This window comes from Mustela erminea, chromosome 12, assembly GCF_009829155.1.
Source record: "Mustela erminea isolate mMusErm1 chromosome 12, mMusErm1.Pri, whole genome shotgun sequence".
Lineage (NCBI taxonomy): Eukaryota > Metazoa > Chordata > Mammalia > Carnivora > Mustelidae > Mustela > Mustela erminea.
This window is the reverse complement of record NC_045625.1, coordinates 5,697,004-5,720,286: the sequence shown is the minus strand read 5'-3', so window position 1 is coordinate 5,720,286 and position 23,283 is coordinate 5,697,004. Positions and strand designations below refer to the sequence as shown.

General features: G+C 54.3%; 1 protein-coding gene across 2 annotated transcripts in view; it reads left to right on the top strand.

Moving 5' to 3' along the window:
- NCS1 (neuronal calcium sensor 1) overlaps positions 1-23,283 on the top strand; it is a 50,751-nt gene that overhangs the window by 21,926 nt on the left and 5,542 nt on the right. Inside the window, exons 2-7 of one of the 2 annotated variants that reach the window (XM_032307569.1) lie at positions 1,982-2,006; positions 12,802-12,940; positions 14,114-14,192; positions 15,361-15,449; positions 15,797-15,874; positions 18,028-18,145. In XM_032307569.1, the coding sequence (XP_032163460.1) occupies positions 1,982-2,006; positions 12,802-12,940; positions 14,114-14,192; positions 15,361-15,449; positions 15,797-15,874; positions 18,028-18,126 (509 nt within the window). In that variant the 3' untranslated portion in view covers positions 18,127-18,145. The remainder of the gene's footprint in view (positions 1-1,981; positions 2,007-12,801; positions 12,941-14,113; positions 14,193-15,360; positions 15,450-15,796; positions 15,875-18,027; positions 18,146-23,283) is intronic. The other variant, XM_032307568.1, reaches the window with a different exon arrangement.

Genomic DNA, 23,283 nt, shown 5'->3' with positions numbered 1-23,283 from the left:
GGGCAGAGGGAGAGGGAAAAGCAGACTCCCTGTTGTGCAGGGCACCCGACATGGGGCTCGATCCCAGGACCCTGGGATCATGACCCGAGCATAAGGCAGACTCTTCATCGACTGAGCCACGAGGCGCCCCTACCTGTGGATTCTCATGCAGAAGAGCATCAAAGCATTGTCGTTTTCACACGAGCCCATTTCACAGATGAGGGAACTGAGGCTCAGAGAGGGGAAGTACTTTGCCTGAGGACACAAGCTAGTAAGCTGTGGGGCTGGGTTTGAATCCAGCCAGCCTAGTCTGGCGTCACAGCCAGGAAGCTGCGCCCGGAAACTCCTGCCCGTGCCGTGATGGGGGTCCTGTGTTTCTCCAGGTCCTGGCTTTTGAGCATCACCTGTGCTCCTGTAGCCCTTCACTGCCAGGTGTGGGTGGCGAGCCCAGGGCAGCTCAGCCTGGGTTAGACCAAGGTCACCTTCCCTCTCCACCCCCACGCCTGACCCCCTTCCTACCTTCTACCTTCTGCCAGAACTCTCTGGGAAAATTGCATTCTTTACACCAGGTCTGGCTGATCCAAGTAACCAGCGCCTCCCCCTGAGATCTGGGCTGTGCAAGGAGGAACCTGGCGGGGGGCCTCCAGCTGGCCCCCCAGGTCCTGATCCATAGCCCACCGGGTTCCAGGCTGTGGATCAGGTGGCCGAGCCACACATCGAGTGCAGACCCTCGCCCTCTCACTTCGTGTCCTGGCCCCCTTTGTGCCTCAGTTTCCCCATTTGGAGCCAGGGTGGAGGAAGGCTGTCTTCCCTCAGAGCTGTTGTCAGGGTGGCTGAGCCAAAGCACAGAGGCCCACCCGGGCACGGAGCCAGTGGGCACTTGGTATCTGGCAGTCGGGACTGGCTTCCTTTGAATGGGTATTTGAAAAGCAGCCTCCTCGAGTCGTCGGGCACAGCAATTCAGGGATAGCCCGTGGGGCCTCCCTTCCCACTTCTCTGGGAAGAGGTTGCCATTCCGTTGTGCAGCTCACCCCCACCCAACACCCACCTTCCCGTCCGTCCGTTCATCTGTACCTGCATTCGTTCCTTCCGCAAGCCTCCGCGGAGCCCGTTGGCGGGTCAGGGGCTCAGGAGCGTTCACACCCGCTTCGCACCTGTTCTGATCGAATTCCTAGCACAGCTCCTGTGGCGGGTCCTAGGACTCCTGCTTTACAAATGGGGAAACTGAGGCACTTTCCCAGGGTCACCCCCGCAAAGAATGAGTGTGGCCTAGGAGGTGGTGACCTGTTCTCATTCTGTGATCCTAGAGAGAACCCTGGTTTGGTTCCAACCTGAGCCAATTTAATACTTTTCAGAAAAAAAAGAAGGGGATTTGTTTATTCGTTTCACGGTTCAATAAGGAATGACTGTTTGGACTTGGCTGGATGTTTGACCACATTATGTGGCTTGTCCCAGGTTTTGGTTCACGGCTCTGTTCTCGTCTTGCCTGTAAAAAAGCTGGAACTGACCGCTGTGGGGGGCCGGAGGGCCAGGCCGAGGAGGGGAGGGGGCTGGGCGCAGCCAGGTCCCGGGGGGGCTGCTCAGCCTTCCTGCCCTGGCCCACCACATGCAGGCAGGCCCCCGGGTGCCTTCTCCAATGGTGCTGTCCCCGGGCTGAAACTTGGGGGGCAGCGTATCTCAAACACTGGCCTGCATGTGAGGCTCTTTCCTGCGCCCCGCGCCCCCCAGCCCCCAAGACAGCAGGGAAAGCCAACCCCGCATGGAAGAGGCTGTTCTGGTCAGTCCTTCTAGAAGCCCAGTCGGCCTCAGGAGGGATAGGCCAGTGCTGTCCCCTGCCGGGGTGGCTGGACATGCAGCTTCTGACTGGGACAGATCATCTGGGGGACATGGGTGGGTAGGCCGCAGGGGCGGGCTGGGGAGGGCAGGAGGGAGGTTCCCTGGGTCTGCCCGTCTCCTAAGGCACCTCCCAGAGCTAAAAGTCTGCTTCTGTTTTCTCTTGCAGTTACCGAGAAGGAAGTCCAGCAGTGGTGAGTAGCTCGTTTCCCCCAAACTATTGGCGGGGAGGCCTGGGCGGCTGTTGGCTTTGGGCTGAGGGGACAGCAGTGCAGCTGCCCAGAACAGGGCCATGCGGAGGGACTTCTGAGCGTGGCTGCTGTACCAGCCAAACCGGGCAGGCTTCGCTTAGATTCTTTTGTCCCCAGAGGGCTGGTGTAGGGCCAGTTGAACTGGGGTGGAGGTGGGTGTTGGGGACTCCTTGCCTCGTGTGTCATCTCTGGGGACCATCAGGCCCTGCTCACCAAAGAGAGGGGTTGGGACCAGAAACGTGTCTGGAGACTGGGTCCCAGGCCTGGCTTTGTCACTAAGTCACCAGTGGCCTTGAGAAGTCTCTTCCCATTTCTGGGGTTCAGTCACCTTTTCTATAAAGTGGTTGGTGAGACTGGGCCAAGGATGGCAAACAGGTTTTCTCTTGGATGCCAGCTCTCATCAGTCTGTAGTGGCTGCCCAGAGGGCTGGGTTAAGAAGGATTCTGAGGCTGTATGTCATGGAGTGGAGGGAAAGTATAGCAGTGAGCGGTTGACGTGGGCTGGGATGGAGGAGTGATGCCTGCCTGGGCTGGGGGAGAGGGAGCGGCATGCTGATTGTCCCCTGGTCCCCTGTGGAATGTCTCAGAATGAGGAGCTGGCAGGGGAGGCTCACATGAAGGGAGACTTGAGGTGGGGGGGTGCGGAGGGGAGGAGGCAAGCCTGGAGAACTTCCAGGCAAGTTGGGTGGGTGAGAAATGGATCTAGAATCCTGACCAGGCCTCAAGTGATTCTCTGAGCCTCAGTTTCCCCATGCGTGTGATGGGAATGATGATGTACTGGGAAGACATTCCCTGTGAGGGTCATAGCACCGTGCCCAAAAGATGACAGCCACGGTGGGTGGTCTTCTGTGTGCCGTTCAGATGGGGAACTGAGGCCTAGAGAGGGCCCCCATCACAGCCAGGGCGTGGCAGGCCTGCAAGGATCCATGCCCGGAGACTCTGGGGCAGCTCGGGGGGTGGGGTGTGCAGGGCCAGGCTCCCCTAGGGGCCACTCCGTACAACTCCCTGTCCCTGAGTCCAGGCTGTGGAGGGCAAGAGCTGTGGCCGCCCTGCCCAGCTTTGCTGACCCCTGCTGGACATCTAGACCAGTGGCCAGAACCCAGATGGTGAGCTGGTTCCTCCTGAGGAGTTGGTGGGGCGGGAGCAGGGGAGGAGCGCATGTTTGAGGGAGCAGCAGCTGCCGCCTTTTCCGCCCCTACATCCGAGGACCAACATGTGGGTCTGATCTGCCTCTGACCTCCTTTTCACTTCTCCGCTTCCCCAGGTGAGCGTTCCAGAAACGTTCCTACTTCTAGGTCTTTATCACCACGGCTCTGTCTTCCAGAACTCCCCGCCCTTCCTTCCTGGGCCTTTGTCTGCATATCTCCCCGCCGGAACTACCCACCCTTCTTTTTGACCTTCCTAGGCCAACTGATAATCGTCTTTCCCGAAGCTCTCCTGCATATCACCTCCTCCAGGAAGCCTTCCGGGATTCCCCGTCTGTACATAATCCCCCTCCTTCCCACCTGACAGCCAGAGGAGTCATTGTTGAACAAAAACCTGCCAGTGTTTGGCTTCTGCTTAAAACCTTCCTTTGGCATGGTTATATGGGGATGAGGACGGGTGTGGTCTGACCCTGTTGACCCTGCCAGTCTCACCACCATCTCCTTCTGCCCCCTGACCTGCCTGAATTGCTGTCTGTTCCTGAACTCACTTTGCCCCCTGGGCCTTCCCGACCTTGGCCTGGCCTCCCCCACTCCTGGGGACACCCCTCCGCCTCTTTGCTTGGCTCCTATCTCCCTACCCTCAGGGCTTCATTCCTGAGACCGCCTGGGCCCTCAGGTTAGCTTAGGGGACCCACCACAGCTGCAGACTCAACTGGCAACAGTTACTCATCTGTGAGCCTCCCTGCCTCCTTTCCTGGCCCTGAGGGCAGGCCCTGTTCCGTTTGCCCCTGTGCCCCCAGAGCCCGGCCACGGCAGGTGCTCCGCTCCCAGGAAGCACGTCCCATGCTTCACGTACGTTGCTGTTGACTCCCCGGAGCTGCCCTGGGGTCCGACAGGGCTGCGATCTGTCCTGGAGAGCTTGGCGGATGCTTTCCCAGTGCTGCCGTGTGCTTAGCGAGCTCTCAGGCGTGGCCTCATTCAGTTCCTCCCTGCTGTCACCCAGAGAAGTGACCCAACACGGCGGCATTTCCTAGATGGGGCTGCTGAGCCCCTGGGCCCTGCCTTGCTCACACGTGTGCTTCCACCAGGGGAAGGCAGAGCACAGCGGCCAGACGGGCTTCGGAACCAGGGCGCCGGGCTTGGGGACCCACACCCCAGGACTTGCGTGAGCAATCTGGAGCAAGTTATTGGACATGTCGGTACCTTGGTTTTCCCATCTGGAGAGTTAACCTTTATAGGAATATTGTAAAGAACAAATGATCTAATTCACATAAACTGTCTGGAGCACAGCCTAGTTACATTCTCTCTGCCGGCGGTGCTAATAATAATGATTTCAGTATCGTCATCAGTACGAGCCATGGAGCAGTCCTCCAAGTCCCCTTCTCATTATGACAATGGGGAAACTGAGGCCCAGACAGGTGGAGTGACTTTGGTTCCTTTGCCAAGCTGCTATTTCAGCTACAACCTGGACAAGGACTTGGCCGTGGAGGGGAGTTCCAGGCACAGGGAAGAGCAATCGGCAGGTGCACGGGGAATAGACTTGGTGTGTTCAAGGAACAGCACAGAGGCCGTAGAGGCTGGCCCCTGGAGAGCCGTCGTGGAGGCTGCTGTAACAGAGCCGGGGCCCTGGGCCTTGTGACATGCAGCCCTTGCCATAGGGTGACTCTCTCTGAAGAGCTTATAAAGACAAGAACTGATCTTTCTTTGCCAGAAAGTTCTGTGGGCCTCAAGTACATGTCCTTTGGTTCATTTTGGTGGTGCCTTCAAGCCTAGGAGACAGCCGACTCAGTGCTTTCCACTGGCCTTCCTGGGTCAGTCCCTGACCCACCTCACTGTGGTGTTCTAGAATCCCATAGGGCGAAGCTAACCTGGGGATAGTTAAACAGGGACACTCATACCTCCACCCTCTCCGCTGGTGCCCACAGCAGACATTGGTAATGGATCACAGATTATAGCACTCGATCAGTTTCCTCCAGGGCTCTGGGCGGCCAGTGCCATTGTTGCTGGCAAACAAAATGAGCCCTTCTGTTCTTCCTCAACTGGCCCGAATGTCACTGGTTCACTGGCACTGTAGGTGGCCCGCCGTCCCCTCTGTCTTTTGCACAGGAAGCAGGTAAGATGAGCTCCTGTGTCCCAAGGGCCCTGGGCCGTTCTCAGAGGACACTTTGCCACCACAGCCCCCAGGCAGCCCTTTCATATCTCAGACAGCTCTTGGGGCACCCAACAGCTGGGGGCAGTGCTGACGCCAGCCCTCCCTGGGAAAACGTGGGCTTCCCAGGATCACTCACCTCCCCTTCTCCCATGGCCTCACTGGGCACCCCCCCCAACACACACTTGCTGACCCTCACCCACACCATGCTCATTTCTACCTCTGAACCCCTCATCCTTGCTGTTCCCTCTGCACCCAGGTCTTGGCATCACCAGCCCAGGGTCCTCTCTTCGGAGAGGCATGCCCTGACCACCCAGTCTCTGTTTCTCCAGCATGCTCTAGGATCCCCTTATTTTGTGCAGACTTTCAGTAGCCACAATGCAGCGGGGAACCAAGGCCCAGGGCTTTTTCCCTTTTTTTTTTTTTAAAGATTTTATTTATTTATTTGACAGACAGAGATCACAAGTAGGCAGAGAGGCAGGTAGAGAGAGAGGAGGAAGCAGGCTCCCCACCGAGCAGAGAGCCCGATGCGGGACTCAATCCCAGGACCCCGTGATTATGACCCGAGCTGAAGGCAGAGGCTTTAACCCACTGAGCCACCCTGGAACCCTCCTTTTTTTTTTTTTTTTTTTTTTTTAAGATTTTATTTTTAAGTCATCTCTGCACCCAGCATGGAGCTCAGACTCACAACCTCAAGATTAAGAGCCCCTTGTTCCTCCGGCTAAGCCCAAGGCCCAGGGCTCTTACATGATTCTATGATTGGTCATAGCCTGCCCAGGGAGCAGAAGCAGAGCCTGGAGTTGCACTTGGGCCTTGGTGCTGGTCGGGCGCAGGTCTTCGGGAGAGCCCAGGCCCCAGGTTGTCAGGAGCGCAGGCCAGCCTGCAGCCGTGGGGTGCCCAGGCCAGCCTCATCAGGGCTCAGTCTACACCAGGCTCCTGCTGGCGGCCCCCTCGGGGTCATCTCAGGGGCTCCCTACCCCGCGCTGCTGTATGGTTCTCTGTATTTGCAGGGAGGGGGCTGGAGGCTGAGAGGTCAGGCTAGTGTCGGGGTCCACATGCTGAGCCCGGCTTGTTGCCGTGGAAGGTGAGGACCCGCAGTGCGGGCTAAGAAGCTGCGGCAGGTCCCAGGCCCTTGCGGATGATTGTGAAGTTGCCATCGCTCGGAGGACAGAGAGAAAGCAGACAGAAGACCATGGGGGCTGGAGCAGGCAGGGAGGGCAGGAAGGAAGAGGCTTCTTCCTCATGGGTGTGCGTGGGATCCTCCTCCAGGATCTGCGCAGCGAGAGGAGCAGCACGGGAGGGGGTTGTTTGAGAGAGAATGGGAGAAGAATCCGTCAGGTGCACCTCGGAGGCAGCTGGGCCCGCGCTGGCGGCGGCGGGTGGCGGGTGGCGGGTGGGGGCAAAGCGCTCCCGTGTATCCGTCTATCCCTCACCCTTCCCGCCGCAGAAGGCTGTTTTACCCTCGGCCTGCGGGAGAGGGGCATGCAGGCCCGGAGAGGGCCTGGCCTCGAGCTGGCTCCCATGCGGCGGGGTTCCCTGGGAACTGAGACCACGGAATCCCAGAAAGTCCTAGCAGGCTGGGGCCTTTGGGCCTTGCTTGGGGTCCTCCGAGAATGGGAAGCAGGGATGGAGTCGGACCCCCGTATCACAGCAAGGATTCGTTCATTCACTCTCCGTTCAGTTGTCTGTTCAGAAAGTCTTTACTGAGCACCTGCTATGTGCCAGGCCAGTGCAGGGGGACTGGGGGCAGGTGGAGACAGGTGCCTGGAGTCCCCTGGAGGAGGGGGACACAGGCACAGCCCAGGCTGGCATGGTGGGGAAGCCCCTTCCGGAAGTGGCATTCAGCCTTTGCTGCTTTATGAAATGACAGGTTTCTTTAGTCCTTTGCCTTTCAAAGATGTGTAAGAGAGCACTGGTCAGGCCTGTGACTTTCTGTTTTTATCCCCACCCTGTCTCGAACTGCCGGCCCCGCAACATAGCCAACCCCATCAAATGCCTGTGCTTAGGTGGCCGGACAGCATGTCCCCGGTGCGCTCAGACGCTGTGCCTGTTTCCCGGGCTTGGCCACATTGCTTTCTGTGCGATTCCCAGACCCGCCTCTGGCCCCCAGGGAGCCAAGACCCTTATCCTCGAACAAGATTTCAAGGCTGGCGACAGGTACCAAGATAACTGATTGAACAAAATGTCATCTTCTTGCCTCAATAAAAAGATGACTTAATATAAAAAATTAGCTTCCATGAGTCCTAGTAACTAAGGACGGTTTACAAAAGAGAAGGCAAATCTAGGGAGAGCCATGATTGTAGTTTGGTTTGGTTTTTCAAAGGTTTCGTTTTCTGCAGTAGCATTTTTTTTTTTTTTTGGCAGCATCCTTTTTATTTATTTATTTATTTTTTAAAGATTTTTTATTTATTTATGTGACAGATCACAAGTAGGAACAGAGAGAGAGGAGAGAGGAGGAAGCAGGCTCCCTGCCGAGCAGAGAGCCCAATGTGGGGCTTGATCCCAGGACCCTGGGATCATGACCCGAGCCGAAGGCAGAGGCTTTAATCCACTGAGCCACCCAGGCACCCCAGCACCCTTTTTAAAAGTAGCTCATTTTTTAGCAGATGATGGTCAATTGTGTTCGAGGTTCAAGGATCTATATGGATATAAACAACTCTTATTATGTAGGATTTTCTATATCGCATGCTGTCTTAAACCAAACTGTGTCTGTATTTGTTATTTTTATACCTGATCTAGAATATTCTGTAATGATTTTAGTTACTTTTTTTTAATGTGGTGAAATACACATCACCTGAAATTTACTATCCTAACCATTAAGGCTGTTATGGGAGTGGCCTCCGCACAAGGCATCAGGGGTCTTGGTACACTGGAGCCTGCTCCTTGGGGCACCTGGCAGGACAGGGTGGCCAGGCTGGGGGCGGTCCGTGTCCGTGACATCTGGGGCTCTGCTCTGTGGGAGAGTTTGGGGCTGGAGCTTGGCATCCGGCAGATGTCCAGGACGTCCTTTGCCATCTATCACACTGTTGCCATTTGCTGAAGCTCATCCAGGTCCTGGGGGTAGGTGCTGTGTTGGTTCCCACATCATGGATCGGTAAACTGAGGCTCAGGAAGAGGAAGTCACCTGCCCAGGGTCACACACAGGTCCAGGTTGGTCCTGGGATTGAGCCACATCTAATGGGGAAGCCCGAGCCCTTCCTTTTCAGTTCTTTAAACTCTAAAAAAATTAAAACTTCTTTTATAAAGAAAACTGTAAACTAAATTGTAAACTAAAAAAAAATTGTAAACTTCTTTTACAAATTTTGGAATTTGTGCATGTTCAGTGCATGGAGCTAGTAATAATAAACAAAATAAAAAGATCTTCCCTGCTTCCTTTCCACCGCATATGACACTTGACTTGCGGGGACTGTTGGTCCCAGAGCGTGACACTGTCTGCAGTGGCCAGGGGGCGTGTCTCTAAGGGAAACATAGAAGCTGAGAAGGAAAAGGTGGGTGGGAGGCAGCAGGGTAGAGGGGGAGGTGAGGGCTGAACAGAAGGGGTGCTGAGTGATGGCCCTGAGCCGGGGCAAGACGTAACCTTCCCCAGCCTCAGTTTCCCCATCTGTAAAATGGGCATAATCGTCCTTGCCTCCTGGGCTCATTGGGATCATGGGGTGAAATTAGGCTTAGAAGGCACGTAGCCATTTTTCTGGCTCTCAGTAGGCCCCGGTAGTAGCTGTCACTCAGGAGCACAGAAGACTCAGGTGCCAGACCCCCTCTAGCTCATGGGGTTCCCAGAGGACGTGTAGTTCGGTGGTTCTCAGCTGGAGTGGTTGCGCTCCCGGGGGATATTTGGCCTCTGTCTGGAGACACCTTTGTCCCAACTTGGAGGCAGGTACTACGGATAGCTAGCAGATGGAGGCTAGGGCCACAGGACAGCCCCCCCCCGCCCCGGAGAATCTTCCAACCCCAAATGTCAGAGGTGCTGTGGTGGGGAAACCCTGCCTCCGGAGCCGGTCTGGGTCACTTATTTTAGCTGCAGGGAAACTGAGGGGCATTGCAGGGAAGGGGTCCCTCGAGGTCCCTCTCCCAGTGAGACAGGATGGGGCCAGGCTTGGCGCAGCTTTCCCGTCCGCTGTGTGTCTAAAGGAGAGCGGAAGGGACCTGGGCTTGTTGGAACCTGAGGCCTGGCCATGGGAGGGGGATGGGGTCACGTCGCTCAGTCGTCCTGGGGACAGAAGTCCCGGACATGCACTTCATCATGAGGCAGCAGCCCCTCCCCCTCCATCCCCGGTGCCCTGCAGGCAGTGGGGAGGGGGCATGTGCCGGGGTGGGGTGTCCCACCGCTGGAGGGTAGGCGGCGCCTCAGGACTGGACCCTTTTGTGAAGTCCTGCCCAGAGCTGTGACAACTCACAGGGTGAATTAGGAGTCGGGGTAACCAGGGTGTCTGGGACAGCTCCCCCGTCTCTGCTCCGGCGAGGCAGGGTGCCCCCGCCTTCTAATGATGAATGACGGGGTGGCACAGTGGTTGGGGGGCACGTGCTTTGTGTTTCCACCGGCTGGAGGAGGCGTGGGTGGGAGGCAGGAGACCTGGGTCTGAGCCCTGGTCCTGCGGCTAACGATCTGTGCAACCTTGAGCCGCTCTCTCGCCCTCTCTGAGACCCCCAGTTCCCTGTCGCAGAGGGTAGGGGGACATCCGTGGTTCTTTAGCCATCTGAAGGAAGCTCTCGGGTTCTGGCCAGGGTCCTCGGGGCTCAGGGAGGTACCAGATGCCTGGGCTTGCCCTCCCTCTGTCCTTGCCTGGCAGTTTGTATGCCCATCCGTCCATCCATCCATCCGTCCATCCATCCATCTCTTTGGACAGACATTTACTGAACCCCCATCGTACACCAGCACCTGTCCTGGGCACAGGGCACTACTGCGTCAGGGAGGTTACAGTCGGACGGGGACACAGCCTGGAGACAAACAGGACATGGTGTGCTGGCGTCTCTGGGGGCTGAGGGAGCAGAGGAACCTTCGAGGCCCTAGGGGTTGAGTGTGGAAGGGGGAGGTGCCCGGCAAGAGGAGGCCGGGCCATTGGGCAGCCTCTAATTGGCATCTCCCCTGCAGGTGGGCTTCCTGGGGCCCCACCATGACAGCCTCTGCAGGGGGAACCGGACAGGCCCCCCGAAGGCTCCCCACTGAGGCTGGCCTCCTGCGCCCCTGCCTGTCCCCGGTTACCCCCGCAGGACCTCCGCTGCGGGCTCAGGCAGCTGCTCTCCCTGCTGAGGGCTCCTGCCGCTGAGCTAACCTCCTTCTAGTCCAAGAGCCCGCCCCCCTGGGGAGCCACCCGCAGGGACCCTCCAGGGAGGCTTTTGTCTTCTCTTTATTGTTTTTAACAGTCTCTGCGGATCATTTAAGTAACATATACCCATTGTGGGGAAATGAGAAGCTCAGGGGGAGGCCCCCCAATCAGGCATCCAGAGGGATCTGGGGACGTTGGAGCCTGCCCCCACATGACCCCCAAGTCCTGGCACCAGACACTTCCCCTCCTCCTGCCCAGGGACCTGTCTTGGCCAGGGAGCCTGGGCTCATGGACCAGATATTGTCCTTGAAATGCTTCTCCCTGGCTGTGTGTGTGTGTGTCCTGCCTGGCTATGAAGCTTGGACCAAGAGCACCCCGCTGGGAAGGAGAATTTAGGGGAGGGAACTGCACGGGCTGGGTCCCTTCCTGGTTCCGGTGGTGGGAAGGGTGCCCGACCTCTTGCCTCATCTGCGAGCCCACTTCGCAGGGCAGAGGCGACTCCCGAGGAACAGCCGTGAAGACTGAGCTCAGCACCCGGGGCTTGGGGACTGTTGCCAAAGGTCCAGGCGGAGGGTGAGGTTGGGGCCGCCATGGGAGGGCCGGCTGTGGGCGCCCACTTCAGCCCACCCCAGGCATGAAGCCCCCCACCACATTCCATCTTCCAGCCTCCCCTGCACCCCAACAACACTCACGCCCGAGGAGCAGCTGATACATTAGCAAGAATCTTTTCTTTTTTTTTCTTTTTAAGATTTTATTTATTTATTTGACAGAGACAGTGTGCTTACAAGCAGGGAGAGGCAGCAGAGGGAGAGAGAGAAGCAGGCGCTCTGCTGACCAGGGAGCTCGATGCCAGGCTCAAGCTCATGACCTGAACCTAAGGCAGACACTTAACCGACGGAGCCACCAGGCGCCCCTCTTATTTTCTTGTTCACATCTGATCTCAGTTCTGAGGCTGTAGATCCCTGAGTCTCCTAGGTGTCCCTTTAGGTCCTTACGTGTGAAGTGTCCCCCCAGGCCCGTTAGATTGTTCCCTGGGGGCAGGAGGACAGCGGGTGCCCGGAATCCCCTCCCTGGACACGAGGGTCTTGGAACAATGCGGCAGGTGAATTTCAGCGACCCTGTGTCTCTGAGCATCTGGTTTCTTCAGTGTCTGCCTTCCACCCAGCTCCAGTCTGGATTGCAAGGATGAGCAAGTCCCCCTCCTGAGCCTCAGCTTTCCCATCCTTTAAATGGGCTTAACTGCAGCCCTGCTCACCGGCTGCGTGGGCGGCCCGGGAGAATGTGTTTGCAGGGAAGAGCGCAGAGAGCGAAGGGCTGGGAGCAGATAATGGCTGGTGGCTCGCTCCCTTCCCTTTATGCTGGGAAATCTCCTCCTCCAGCTGGGTTGCTAAGCTACACACAGGAGCCGACTCATGAATTGTTTTACAACAACTCCTCTGAGTTCATAACACTAAAGATCATGCTGCTGCTGATCTCTTATGCCCAGCCCTGGGGTAAGTATGTTACATGATCATCTCATCTGATCCCAACAAGATAGCTGTGGGAGCTGGCCCCGTTTATGGAGGAGGGGATGGAGGCTCAGAGACGGGAAGGCACTTGCCCAAGGTTGCACAGCCAGCAAGGAGCAAAGCTGGGATTTGGAGTACAAAGCCAGGCCGCTGTCCGTGGGCTCTTGTGGCTGCAGGATGCTGGAACAAACCAGAGCACCCTGTGCGCTCGCTGCCCTGCTCCCCGCGTCCTTCAGCGCAGATCCCTGGGAACAAAGGTGGGGGAGGGGGTGTGCATATTGTGGGGCGCAGGCGTGTGGGAGGAGCCAGCTGCCGGCCCCATATGGTGGCTCTGCCTACTCTGTGGTGTCAGGAGAGGCTCAGGGGAGAAGGTGGGGGAGGCGGGAGTGGTTGGTGTAAGAGCGCTCCTTTGGGGAGCTGGTTCGGGTGAGTTTTGTTTTAGCCCCGCCGCGTGGTTGGGGGACAGGCAGGGGGGTTCATTCTCACGGTACCTCTTATCCCCCTTGCACGGTTGAGGCTCTGAGAGATGCAGTCACCTGTTCCAGGTCACCCAGCTGGCCAGAGGCAGAGAAAGTGCAGCCCAACACCCCCCACAGGGCTCACAGCCTCCTGCCGGCAGGAGCGTGATGTCAGCGCCTCCTTTCCCCTCTCTGGCCTGGTCTGCTACCTCTAGGTACAAAGGCTTCATCAAGGACTGCCCCAGCGGGCAGCTGGATGCTGCAGGCTTCCAGAAAATCTACAAGCAGTTCTTCCCATTTGGAGATCCTACCAAGTTTGCCACGTTTGTTTTCAACGTGTTTGATGAAAACAAGGTGAGCTGGGCATGGACGGGCCCGCGCCCGGCGCAGAGCCCCCTCCCTCCGGCAGGCGCCCGCTGCACCTCCACACCCACGCTTTTCTGCCAGCGTTCCCTTCTGGAGAAGGCACACACACGCACGCACACACGCAGTGTGCACATGCACACACAGGCACACACGCCTGCGTATGCACACTCGTGCACACATAAATGCAACGCACACGCTTACACCTGCTCCACGGAGACGTACACGCACGCACACATATGTATACCTTGACCTTTTTCTTACAAGCACAGAATGCAAATGCCTACAGGGATAATGACCAGATTTAGAATCATCCGCACTGATATCCACCGAGCATGGACTGTGTGCAAAGCTTTCTAGGTGGACTATTTACAACCAGCTCCCTGCGGGGTATGTCCTTTGAACACCCCCGTTTTGCAGATGGGGAAACTGAGGCTCTGAGCAGCAGACAGAACCGAGGGTGTGGGGCGGTCATTCACACCCGGCTGCTTTCGCAGAGCATCGTGTTTTCGAGTCTCATCTTGGCGGATCCACTGTCAGGCCCCCACAGTCCTCAGCACCGTGTCCCACGCCTGTATTTTTCCAGGCTTCCTCGTGTTCACGGTGGATTTACTGTAACTTGTTTTCGCATTCTGTCCTGTTGGGCCCTCGGACTTGGATTGTCACACCCCGGCTTTCTCCCCAGGTGCCCTCAGGCTGACAGTCACACTGCCTGGCCCTGGGAAGAGCTCTGCCCTCCCCCAGCCTCAGTTTCCCTATTTGCAAAACGAACAGGTGGGATTAAACAATCTAGAGCCTTGCCCTCCTCCAAAGTCTGGGAGCCTGGGGCTCTGGGCCAAGGGGAAAGGGGATCTCCAGGCGGCCCTTGCCCGGAGAGGGGGGGTGTGTATTGGCGGCACCTTCTGGCTCTTTCTCCCATCAGATGTGGAGTTGGGCTCTGGCTTTGGCCTCACTCTTTCTTCTGTTCCTTCTGCCTGGCCTGATTCATCTGTGATCCTACCCCCCAGCCCGTCCCTGTCCCCTGTCTCCCGTCCTCTCTGCCTGGGTGTCTGTCCTTCGGTTGTGGGTATCTGGTGCCTGCCCGTCGCCCATCACACACCCAAGGCCCGGCCTGACCAGAGATCCAGTACTGACCGGGGCCACCCTGCCCCTCTCTCCCATCAGGACGGGCGGATTGAGTTCTCCGAGTTCATCCAGGCACTGTCGGTGACCTCAAGGGGAACCCTGGACGAGAAACTTCGGTGTAAGTCCTGTCCCTGGGTTCCGCCAGGCAGCCCCTGGCTGGGCCCTGGCTGTTGGTCCAGGGCTGAGAGATGGCACAGATGTCCTGCCTTTATGGGTCAGAGGAGCTTCCCTGGGGGTGACCATGGAGGAGGAACACAGCTTACCGAGGCAGGGTGGACAGATGGGGCTGTCAACAGGCATACACGAGGACCGCAGGTAGTGTAGCCTTTGTGTTAAAAGACCCGGTTCCGGCGCTGGCGCTGTTTTGATGACCGGTCTCATTCATGCACTTACTCACTCACTCAGCAGAGATCCACGGCCACAGCCACAGCCACGGCCACGGTCGATGCTGGCAAGGAGGCCAGGGAGCCACGAGAGAAGCACACAGGCAGGCGACCGCTCCTGTGCTTGTCAGTCTAGCCTGGGGACATGATTTTGAAAAATCCCATAAAACCGCCACAGAGGCAGGAAAGGGAGGGTGAGCAGACAGGAGCCCGCCGGGCTCTGAGGGGTCAGTTGCTGAGCCTGGTCGGGGGACAGCTGGCGTGGGTGGGAGGAGGGGAGAAGGTGTGTGGAACAGGGGAACGGCATGTGCGAGGCCCCAGGGCAGAGCGGGCAGGGGCAAAAGGGAGTCTGGAGCCAGGGTGGAAAGAGCTGAGCCAGAATCCACCGCTCTCTTGGGCCGTTGGCAACACGAAAACAGTGGTTTCTCTTTCCTCCTCCTCCTTCTTCTTCTTTTTTAGGAATAAAGGAGGATTTTATTCTTGTAAAATCTACCCCCACCTCACCCCCATTCCGGGCATATTATTTTATTTTCTAAGTTGACCCCCTAGCAGGGAGCTCCGTGACTGCGGGAGGGGAGTGAGTTGGGTGGGGAGGAGGCTGACACTTGGTGGGGAGACCAGCTCTGCAGAGCCAGAGCCCCCTTCTTTTTACTTTTAGTTCCTTTAACAAAAGAACAAAAACACACCCCTAGTTGAAATGGTACCTGTGTCGATGTGTGTGTGTGTGTGTGTGTGTGTCTGTCGGTCCCTGTTTGTCCTGATGTGAATCCTATTTGCGGAGGAGTAGTGGGGCTCCCCGGCATGCTGTGGGGCTGGGGGGCTGGGGGCGGGGCAGGGGCGGGACAGAGCCCGTCAGGCCCCGCCTCCCGCCGGGGGTGACTCCGCCCCGCTGCTCGATCGCAGGGGCCTTCAAGCTCTACGATCTGGATAACGACGGCTACATCACCAGGAACGAGATGCTGGACATTGTGGACGCCATTTACCAGATGGTGGTGAGGCCTGGGCCCTGTGGGGTAGGAGAGGCAGCAGGAGCCTCATGTGTAGGGACAGGGCCTGGTCGGCCCTTAGAGGGAGTCCGCTCCCGCAGCCGCTCTCTCGCCGGGGCTGGGTTGGCAAGCAGAGGGGTCGCTGTGCATCTGTGCGGTGGCCCGCGGCTGGGGTGTCTGGGGCTGAGGGGGGAGGGGCAGAGCTTTCCAGGGCAGGAGGCAGAGAGGGCAGGGGTGGGGGGGGGAGAGCATCCGGCAGGGGGAGCCCGCCCAGATCTGGGGCCATAGTTTTGTCCCGGACCCCAAAGCCGTATGGCCAGGAGCGCAGCGCCCAGGGTGTCTCTCTCTGGCAGGGGAATACCGTGGAGCTCCCCGAGGAGGAGAACACCCCCGAGAAGAGGGTGGACCGGATCTTCGCCATGATGGACAAGGTGAGCCGTGGGTGAGGCTGGTCCTTGACCAGGGAGGTAAGGCGTGGGGGCGGGGGCGGAGACCCTGGGCCGCGGTGGAGGAGCCGTGCAGACCCTCGGAGATGCAGAGCCGGTCCATGCAGGCCAGCAGCCATCCGTGTCAACTGTCCAGAGTTTTAAGAAAGTAAAGCCAGCACTTCTTTCCGCAGCCAGGATTCTTAACCGTTTTTACTTCTTGACCTGGACCCCTTGGGCATACTGGAGAAGTCTCTGGGTGTCTCAAATAACAGTTTTCAGCACATCCAGTCAAGTCTATTGGATCAAAAAGGAAGTTAATGATTTTGGAATACAGCCTTCAAAATATCTTTTAAAAGAATCTGTGATACAGCATTCTGTACGCTTCTTTATGAAGTTTAAGAAGAAGGTGTAACGGTGGGTGTCACCACCCCCCAGTTTCAAAGCAATGGCAGGCATTCGTGATGCCCGCGGTGTCTGTGATGTGCTGTGACATGGCCCGTGACCCCCACCGTTGACACAGGTCCCAGGTGCGGCTGGTTCTCTCGGGCATTGTCACCTACTAGCATCGTGGATGGAAAAGCTATATTTCAGTTACGAGTTAGTGACTAGAAAGACCTCATTTTGGGGTGCCTGGGTGGCTCAGTTGGTTAAGCATCTGCCTTTGGCTTAGGTCATGATCCCAGGGTCCTGGGATCGAGTCCTGCATGGGGCTCCCTGCTCAGTGGGGAGTCTGCTTCTCCTTCCCCTTCTGCCGGCAGCTCTGCCTGCTCGTGCTCTCTCTTTCTCTGTCAAATAAATAAAAATATTAAAAAAAAAGAAAAAGAAAGAAAGACCTCATTTTTTTCCCATCTAAGTTTACAGACCTGCTGCATTCTAGCCACAGACCCCCTGGTTAAGAAGTTCTTGTTTATATCAAACTCTTTTTAAAAAGCAAAATAACTTTGTTTTTATTGGAAATTTGATATGGTGAGAGTAGGGCAACCCAGTATTGCTTGCTTTAAATCAAAGAACACAAATTGCAGTGACAGAGGACTTATTATTTTTTTTTTTTTAAGATTTTATTTTGACAGAGAGAGCACATGCAGGGGGAGTGGGAGAGGGAGAAGAAGGCATCCCCAATAGGCAGGGAGCCCGATGGAGGGCTCAATCCCAGAACCCTGGGATCAGGACCTGAGCCAAAGGCAGATGCTTAACCGACAGAGCCACCTGGGCTCTCCTGACAGTGGGCAGGGTCCAGGTGCCTGCCTGGAAAGCTTGGGGCCCGAGATCAGCACATGTCAGAGAGGCAGCGAAGACCTCTAGGTTCAGACTGCGCAGATCTCTTGGCGATGATCAAAAGATGCGTCCACAGCGTGTGGAGTGAGGGATATTGACATTGTACTGGATGGTTCGATGCTGTTTAATGGCAAGACCACACGCTCCTTAAATCTCCCTGATTCATACCTCCTTTATGTAGGGAAACCGAGCCCACCACCCACCCAGACTGGCGTAAATTCTACCTTCCCCAGTGACTAGCCATAGGATCCTGGGGTGGTGACAGAGCCTCAATTTCCTTACCAGCAAAATGGGAACAAGAGCCGTGCCTCTTCTTAGGGCGGCCGCAAGGAGCCTCTGAGACCATGCATGAGAAGTGCAGCTCAGGGCCCGCAGTGAGCCGTCTCTTCGGGTTCTCCCGGGTTTCCTTGAGAGATGCTCCAAGACAGGGATTCTGGTCCAAATCACTGTTAGCCCGAGGGACCCACTCAAGTCCTTTTTTGTGAGCTCTGTTGGGTCTCCTGGCATCTGGTGTGGGCTGCTCTGGGAGTGGTTTAAACGCCCTTGCAAGAGTAACCCCAGAGAAATGCAGTGGACTCTCAGCCCTTGGGGACTGACTGCCATTTATGGGAACTCATTGCAATGATAATGATAAGTATGGCGTTAGGGGCCCCGGGTCACGTGCCCAAGGTCACCTTCCCAGGAAGTGCCCGGGTCTCTCGGATACCCGACTCCTCCTACCAAGTGAGCCGCACTGTCTCCCTCCTGACCTAACTTTGGAAGCTCTCTCAGGGCCAGTCCTGGGATGGACTTGGGGAGCAGGGCTCCAGGGTCCAGACCTGAGGTCCCTATCCTAGGAGACTGGTTGTCCCTCACCTTCAGCCCCCTCTCTCTGCTTGCAGAATGCCGACGGGAAGCTGACCCTGCAGGAGTTTCAGGAAGGATCGAAGGCGGACCCTTCCATCGTGCAGGCACTGTCCCTCTATGATGGGCTGGTATAGTCCGGGACCCAGAGCCGGGGTGAGTGGAGGGGGAACTGGGGCTTGGAGTTAGGGGCAAAGGTGGGTGGGAAGCCAGTCACAGGACACTTGGGACTCACTGGGTCTCCTGGGGGTCCTTGGGGCCTGTCCAGTTGGAGCTGAGCTGGTAGGAGGTGGCCTGGAGCTGGAGTTCCAATCAGCTACAGCCCCTCTGTCTTTGTCATTTTTATATGCCCCAATTCAGCCCGAGAGTTTGCTTAAGTAGAAATGTCCCTGGATTGGAAACGCTTTGAAAAGCACAGTCGTTGGGAGGCGGCAGAGTGGGGAGCGAGGGCCGTGTGCACCCTCTGTGTGTGGCCCATGGAAGCCCTGAGTGAGCTTCAGGTCTCTTGCTCTGTAGCTCAGATATGGTTTCTGTTTCATCCAGTCAAGTTTGCTGGATGTGCTGAGTTGTAGCGGCCGGAGAGGCCTCTGTGGCCACAAGAGGACTGTCTCCCTTTGTCTTCTTGATTCTCCCATACCTCTTTTGTTTGCCTCCTCTCTGTTCTGTCCTCCGTGCTGTGTGCGAGGAATGGGGGCGTTGACTACCCCCACAAGGTCATTCTTGAATGGGCCTTCTGGTAGGTGGACAAGGTGTTCCCTCAGTGTGCATCTGGGGAGGATTGTGGGACATAGGTTATGTGTGCGTTGGCTCCACTAGAGGCCACTCGAGTGTTCCCGTGTGGCCCCCCGTTTTGGACCCTGCTAGCACTGTCTCAGAGTTCCAGTTCCTCCGCAGCCCAGCCAATGCTGGATATTCCCTGTTTTTGACATTTTACACATTTTGGGGTGTGTGTCATGATGGCTTGTAATTTTAGCTTGCCTTTCTCTGGTGAGCATGGACGTTGGGGACCAAACCCTTTTAGGAAGTACCATCTTAGTTATCTGTTGCTGAATGCTAGGTTACCTCAAAACAGGCACTGAAAAGATCGGACTTTAGGAATTTGGGCACAGCTTAGCTGGGGGCCTTTGGCTTGAGGTCTGTCATGAGGACATAGTCGAGCTGTCAGCCAGGTGACCAGCCATCCCCGTTTCCCCGGGACTGTCCCAGGTTTAGCACCAAGAGACTCAACTTCTGGGAAACTCCTCAGCCTCAGGTAACCTAGATCAGCCTCAGCTGCTGGCCAGGGCTGCGGTGTCATCTGAAGTCTTGGTGGGGGACACCCACTTCCAAGCTCACTCATTTGGATCGGCAGCCTTGGTCACTGTGGGGACTTCTGCATGGGGCTGCTGGCTTCCAACAGGGTGAGCTTCCCAGGAGGGAAGGAGAGTGAGAACCCGAATTGCAGGCATCCATCTTTTCATAATCTGATCTTGGAAGTGACCCCTCATTGGTTTTTTTTTTAGGAGTGCCTGGGATACATTAAGCTATGTGCATTTCTATATAGATTTTAGGATCAATGTATCCATCTCTATACACACATATGCACACAGATTGGGATTGAGTTGAATCAACAGTTCAGTTTGGGGGAGAATTGGCATCTTTGTTGTGTGGAGTGTTCCAATCCATGAACATGGTATATCCATTCATTTAGGTCTTAAATATTTTTACTCTAGGACATTTTATTGATTTCGGCTAGAAGGTCTTTCACATCTTATGATGGATTTATCACTAGATAGTCAATGTTTTTTTAAAATTGTATTTCCCACTTATTTCTGGTTTCTAGAAATTCATTTGGTTTTTGCTTATTAATGATATATCTAATGGTCCTGCTAACATCACTTATCAAATCTAAGAACCTACCTTCAATTCTTTGTGACTGTCTATGCCTTATTTCTTCCTCTCTTGTCCTTCTGCCATCTTTTTCTTTGTCCTGCTTCCTTGCACTGGCTGGGCCTTCCAGTGCAGTGTCACTTAGGAGTAGGGATGGTGAGCATTCTTGTCTTACTCCTGGTCTTGCAGGATAGCTTTCAATAATTCACTATTAGTTAGATTAGTTAAGTTACGGTTAGTCCAATAACTATCATTAGAATGTCTGGGATAGGTCTTCTGTTGATAGGTTTTATCAGATTTAGAAAGTTTCCTTTTCTAGTTCACCAGGAGTTGTTTTTATTTATGTTCATTTGTTTTAAGCAATTACTACACCCTGCGTGGGGCTTGAACTCACAACCCTGAGATCAAGAGTCCCATGCTCTTCCAACTGAGCCAGCCAGGGACTCCTCCTAGGAGTTTTTTTTTTTTTTTTTTTTTTTTTTTTAAATAACCATGGAGAGTGTTGAGTTTTATAAAAGAAAATTTCTGCAACTATCAAAATGTTCATATGCCTCTTCTCCCTTTTTGGGTGTTAACCTAATGAATAGCACTGATTGGTTTCTGAATGCTGAGCCTCCCTTGCATTCTTAGAATAAACTCCACTTCCACTATGATGTGTTAGCCTTTTTACGTATCATCAGATTTGATTTGCTGATGCTTTATTTCGGGGGCTTCTGCTGTTCTGAGGCTTCTATGAGGCAGCTGCTGCTGTTGATGAATTTACACAAGAAATCCTTTTCCATTGAAGAGACCTTAGACAACATGTTGAAATAGAACACAAAAAGTTTATTTTTAAAAACCTTCATGTATAACCCAGATATAACCACTGTGAGCATTTTGGGTCTAGAGTGATTCAAAAGGAATGGAACACTCACAAAAACTTAATACTCAGTAACTGGGTCACTTGGGGATATGTAATCAAACCAATTTCTAAAGGAATCATCCTAGTTGTTTCTCTGATCTTAGAAGCACTCGGTATGTGGCTCTGAGCCCCACGGTGTGTATGATCCATTGTCTCATTTCCCAGAAGCTTCTTTTGTGTATTACCACCAATGGCCTCCTTGGCAGCTGTCCTGTGACATGCTGCTTTGTCTCCCGCAGGCCATGGAAAAAGTGGTACAAACATAGGTTCTTGATATATCCACCCCCCAGAAAAACTCACACAGTGTCACTAATTTCTTTATGGTGCATCATTATTTTTCAATCACCCTAATTGTTTCTGCCTTACGGTTTTTTATGAACACATATGTGTTTGTATTTCTCAGCCACAATGAATTCATAACCATATGTTGTTGGCTGTTTTTTTTCTTTTTTTTATGAACAACTTATAGGAAACATTTATGTTTTCTTTTGGAGACTCAACACTTAGAAAAGATTTTTCTTTTCTTTTTTTTTTTTTTTAAGAGAGAGAGAGAGCACACAGGAGTTGGGGGAAGGAGCAGAGGGAAAGGGAGAGAGAGAATCTCAGGCAGGCTCCAGCCCAGTGTGGAGCCTGATGCAAGGCTCAATCTCATGACCCTGCCGCGATCATGACCTGAGCCAAAGTCAGAAGTCAGATGCTTAACCAACTGAGCCACCCAGGCGCTCCAAGAAAAGAAATCTTTAGTGCCTTTTACCCAACTTGGCACAAAGTTCATGTCACGCTGTGTCTGCATGGGCTTTCCTTAACACCATGTATGGAGACATCCACCTGAGTGTCAACCGCAACATGGTGGCCAAGGAGATGTGACTTTATTTCCATGACAAGCTTTTCAGACAGCCTTTCTTTTTTTTTTTTTTTTTTTTTTTTTAAAGATTTTATTTATTTATTTATTTGAGAGAGAAACAGTGAGAGAGAGCATGAGCGAGGAGAAGGTCAGAGAGCGAAGCAGACTCCCCATGGAGCTGGGAGCCCGATGCGGGACTCGATCCCGGGACTCCGGGATCATGACCCGAGCCGAAGGCAGTCGTCCAACCAACTGAGCCACCCAGGCGTCCCTCAGACAGCCTTTCTATAGCTCGTCCCCAAAATAGCCTTCTTCCTTTTCTCAGGCTTGTCCTAGAACCTACTGTGTCGTAATTATATCCAACATGTGTTCCGTCATTTTGGTAATGGATTTGCCTTCTCAGATTCCTAATGTATCCTAATTGTTAGATAAGTTACTGTTACGTAATTCATGGAGACACCCCAAAACGGTGATCCTGTTTTCTATATCAGTAAAAAGGTGGTTTGAGACAATTGTTTTTAATAGTTGCATAGTATTCTGTTGTATAGCTGGGCCATAATTTATAGAGTCCTGTGCTGCGGGACACTTGAAATCTTGAAGTGGATTTTTAAAAAAACTTCATATTCCCAAGCAGTGGTGGAGCGAATGGTGTAATCTCATTACTGACCACCCTCCTTCAGAATCACCAATTTGCCACCAGTCTTGTACGGTCTATACCCTCCCTATGCATTTTGCAGTTACTCTGAAGCAAATTCAAGACTTTCTGTCATTTCATACATAAATATTTCAAAATGTATTCCTGAAAGATATCGATCCTTTCCAAAATCCATAATAGTAGAAAAATCAATACTAATGCCTTACTACCCCCCCCACCCCGGCCTGTAGCTGGCATTCCCATTTCCTGTTACCTCACGGGTTTTGTTTATTGGAATCAGAATCTGAGTAAATGCCATCCGTAGCAATTGGTCGATAGGTCTCTCAAATTTATTTTAGTCTGTGTTTCCCCTTCACTCTTTGGCTTGCTGAATATGTTGAGAAACATGTTCATAGAGTCGTCCGTCTGGGGTTTACGGACGGTGCCCCCATGGTGGTTCTCACATGTTCTTCGGTTCCCTGTACTTCCTGGATCTACAGGCTTGTCCGGCCCTCACTCTGGTTGTTGTTTGTTGAGAACACCTCCCAAGTGGGGCTGTGTATGTCCACCAGATAGCTCGTGAGGTCTGGTGACACCAGCAGGCACTGGTGATGACCACTTCATTCATTCATTCTGTAGCTGACGTCCTAAAGCAGTCTGTCCGTTGTCGGTGGCTTAGTTGCTTCTATGCAGGAAACCTTCCCCTCGTCAACTATCTGGTTACTCCAAAGCCTACTTTTTTAACTGGAAAGGCAGGATAGATACTCGGTTCTTCCTCCTTTTCAGTGTTCAAAAGAAAGGCTGTATCCGTTTGGGAGTCGGTTTCCCAACGTCATTTTGAGGTGACAGGTGACTTTTTTTTTTTTAACATACAATCATGAATTCATGGATTTAAATGCATTTCATGAGTCTCACCATGTTTGCAGTTTTAACCACAACACTGCAGATCACAAGGGTTCGCAGATTGCCACAGAAGGCAAAGCTTGTGATTGGACACTCAGCCAAGTGCCCCAGGGTTGGCACGGGAAGGGAAGGTTGAGAGGACA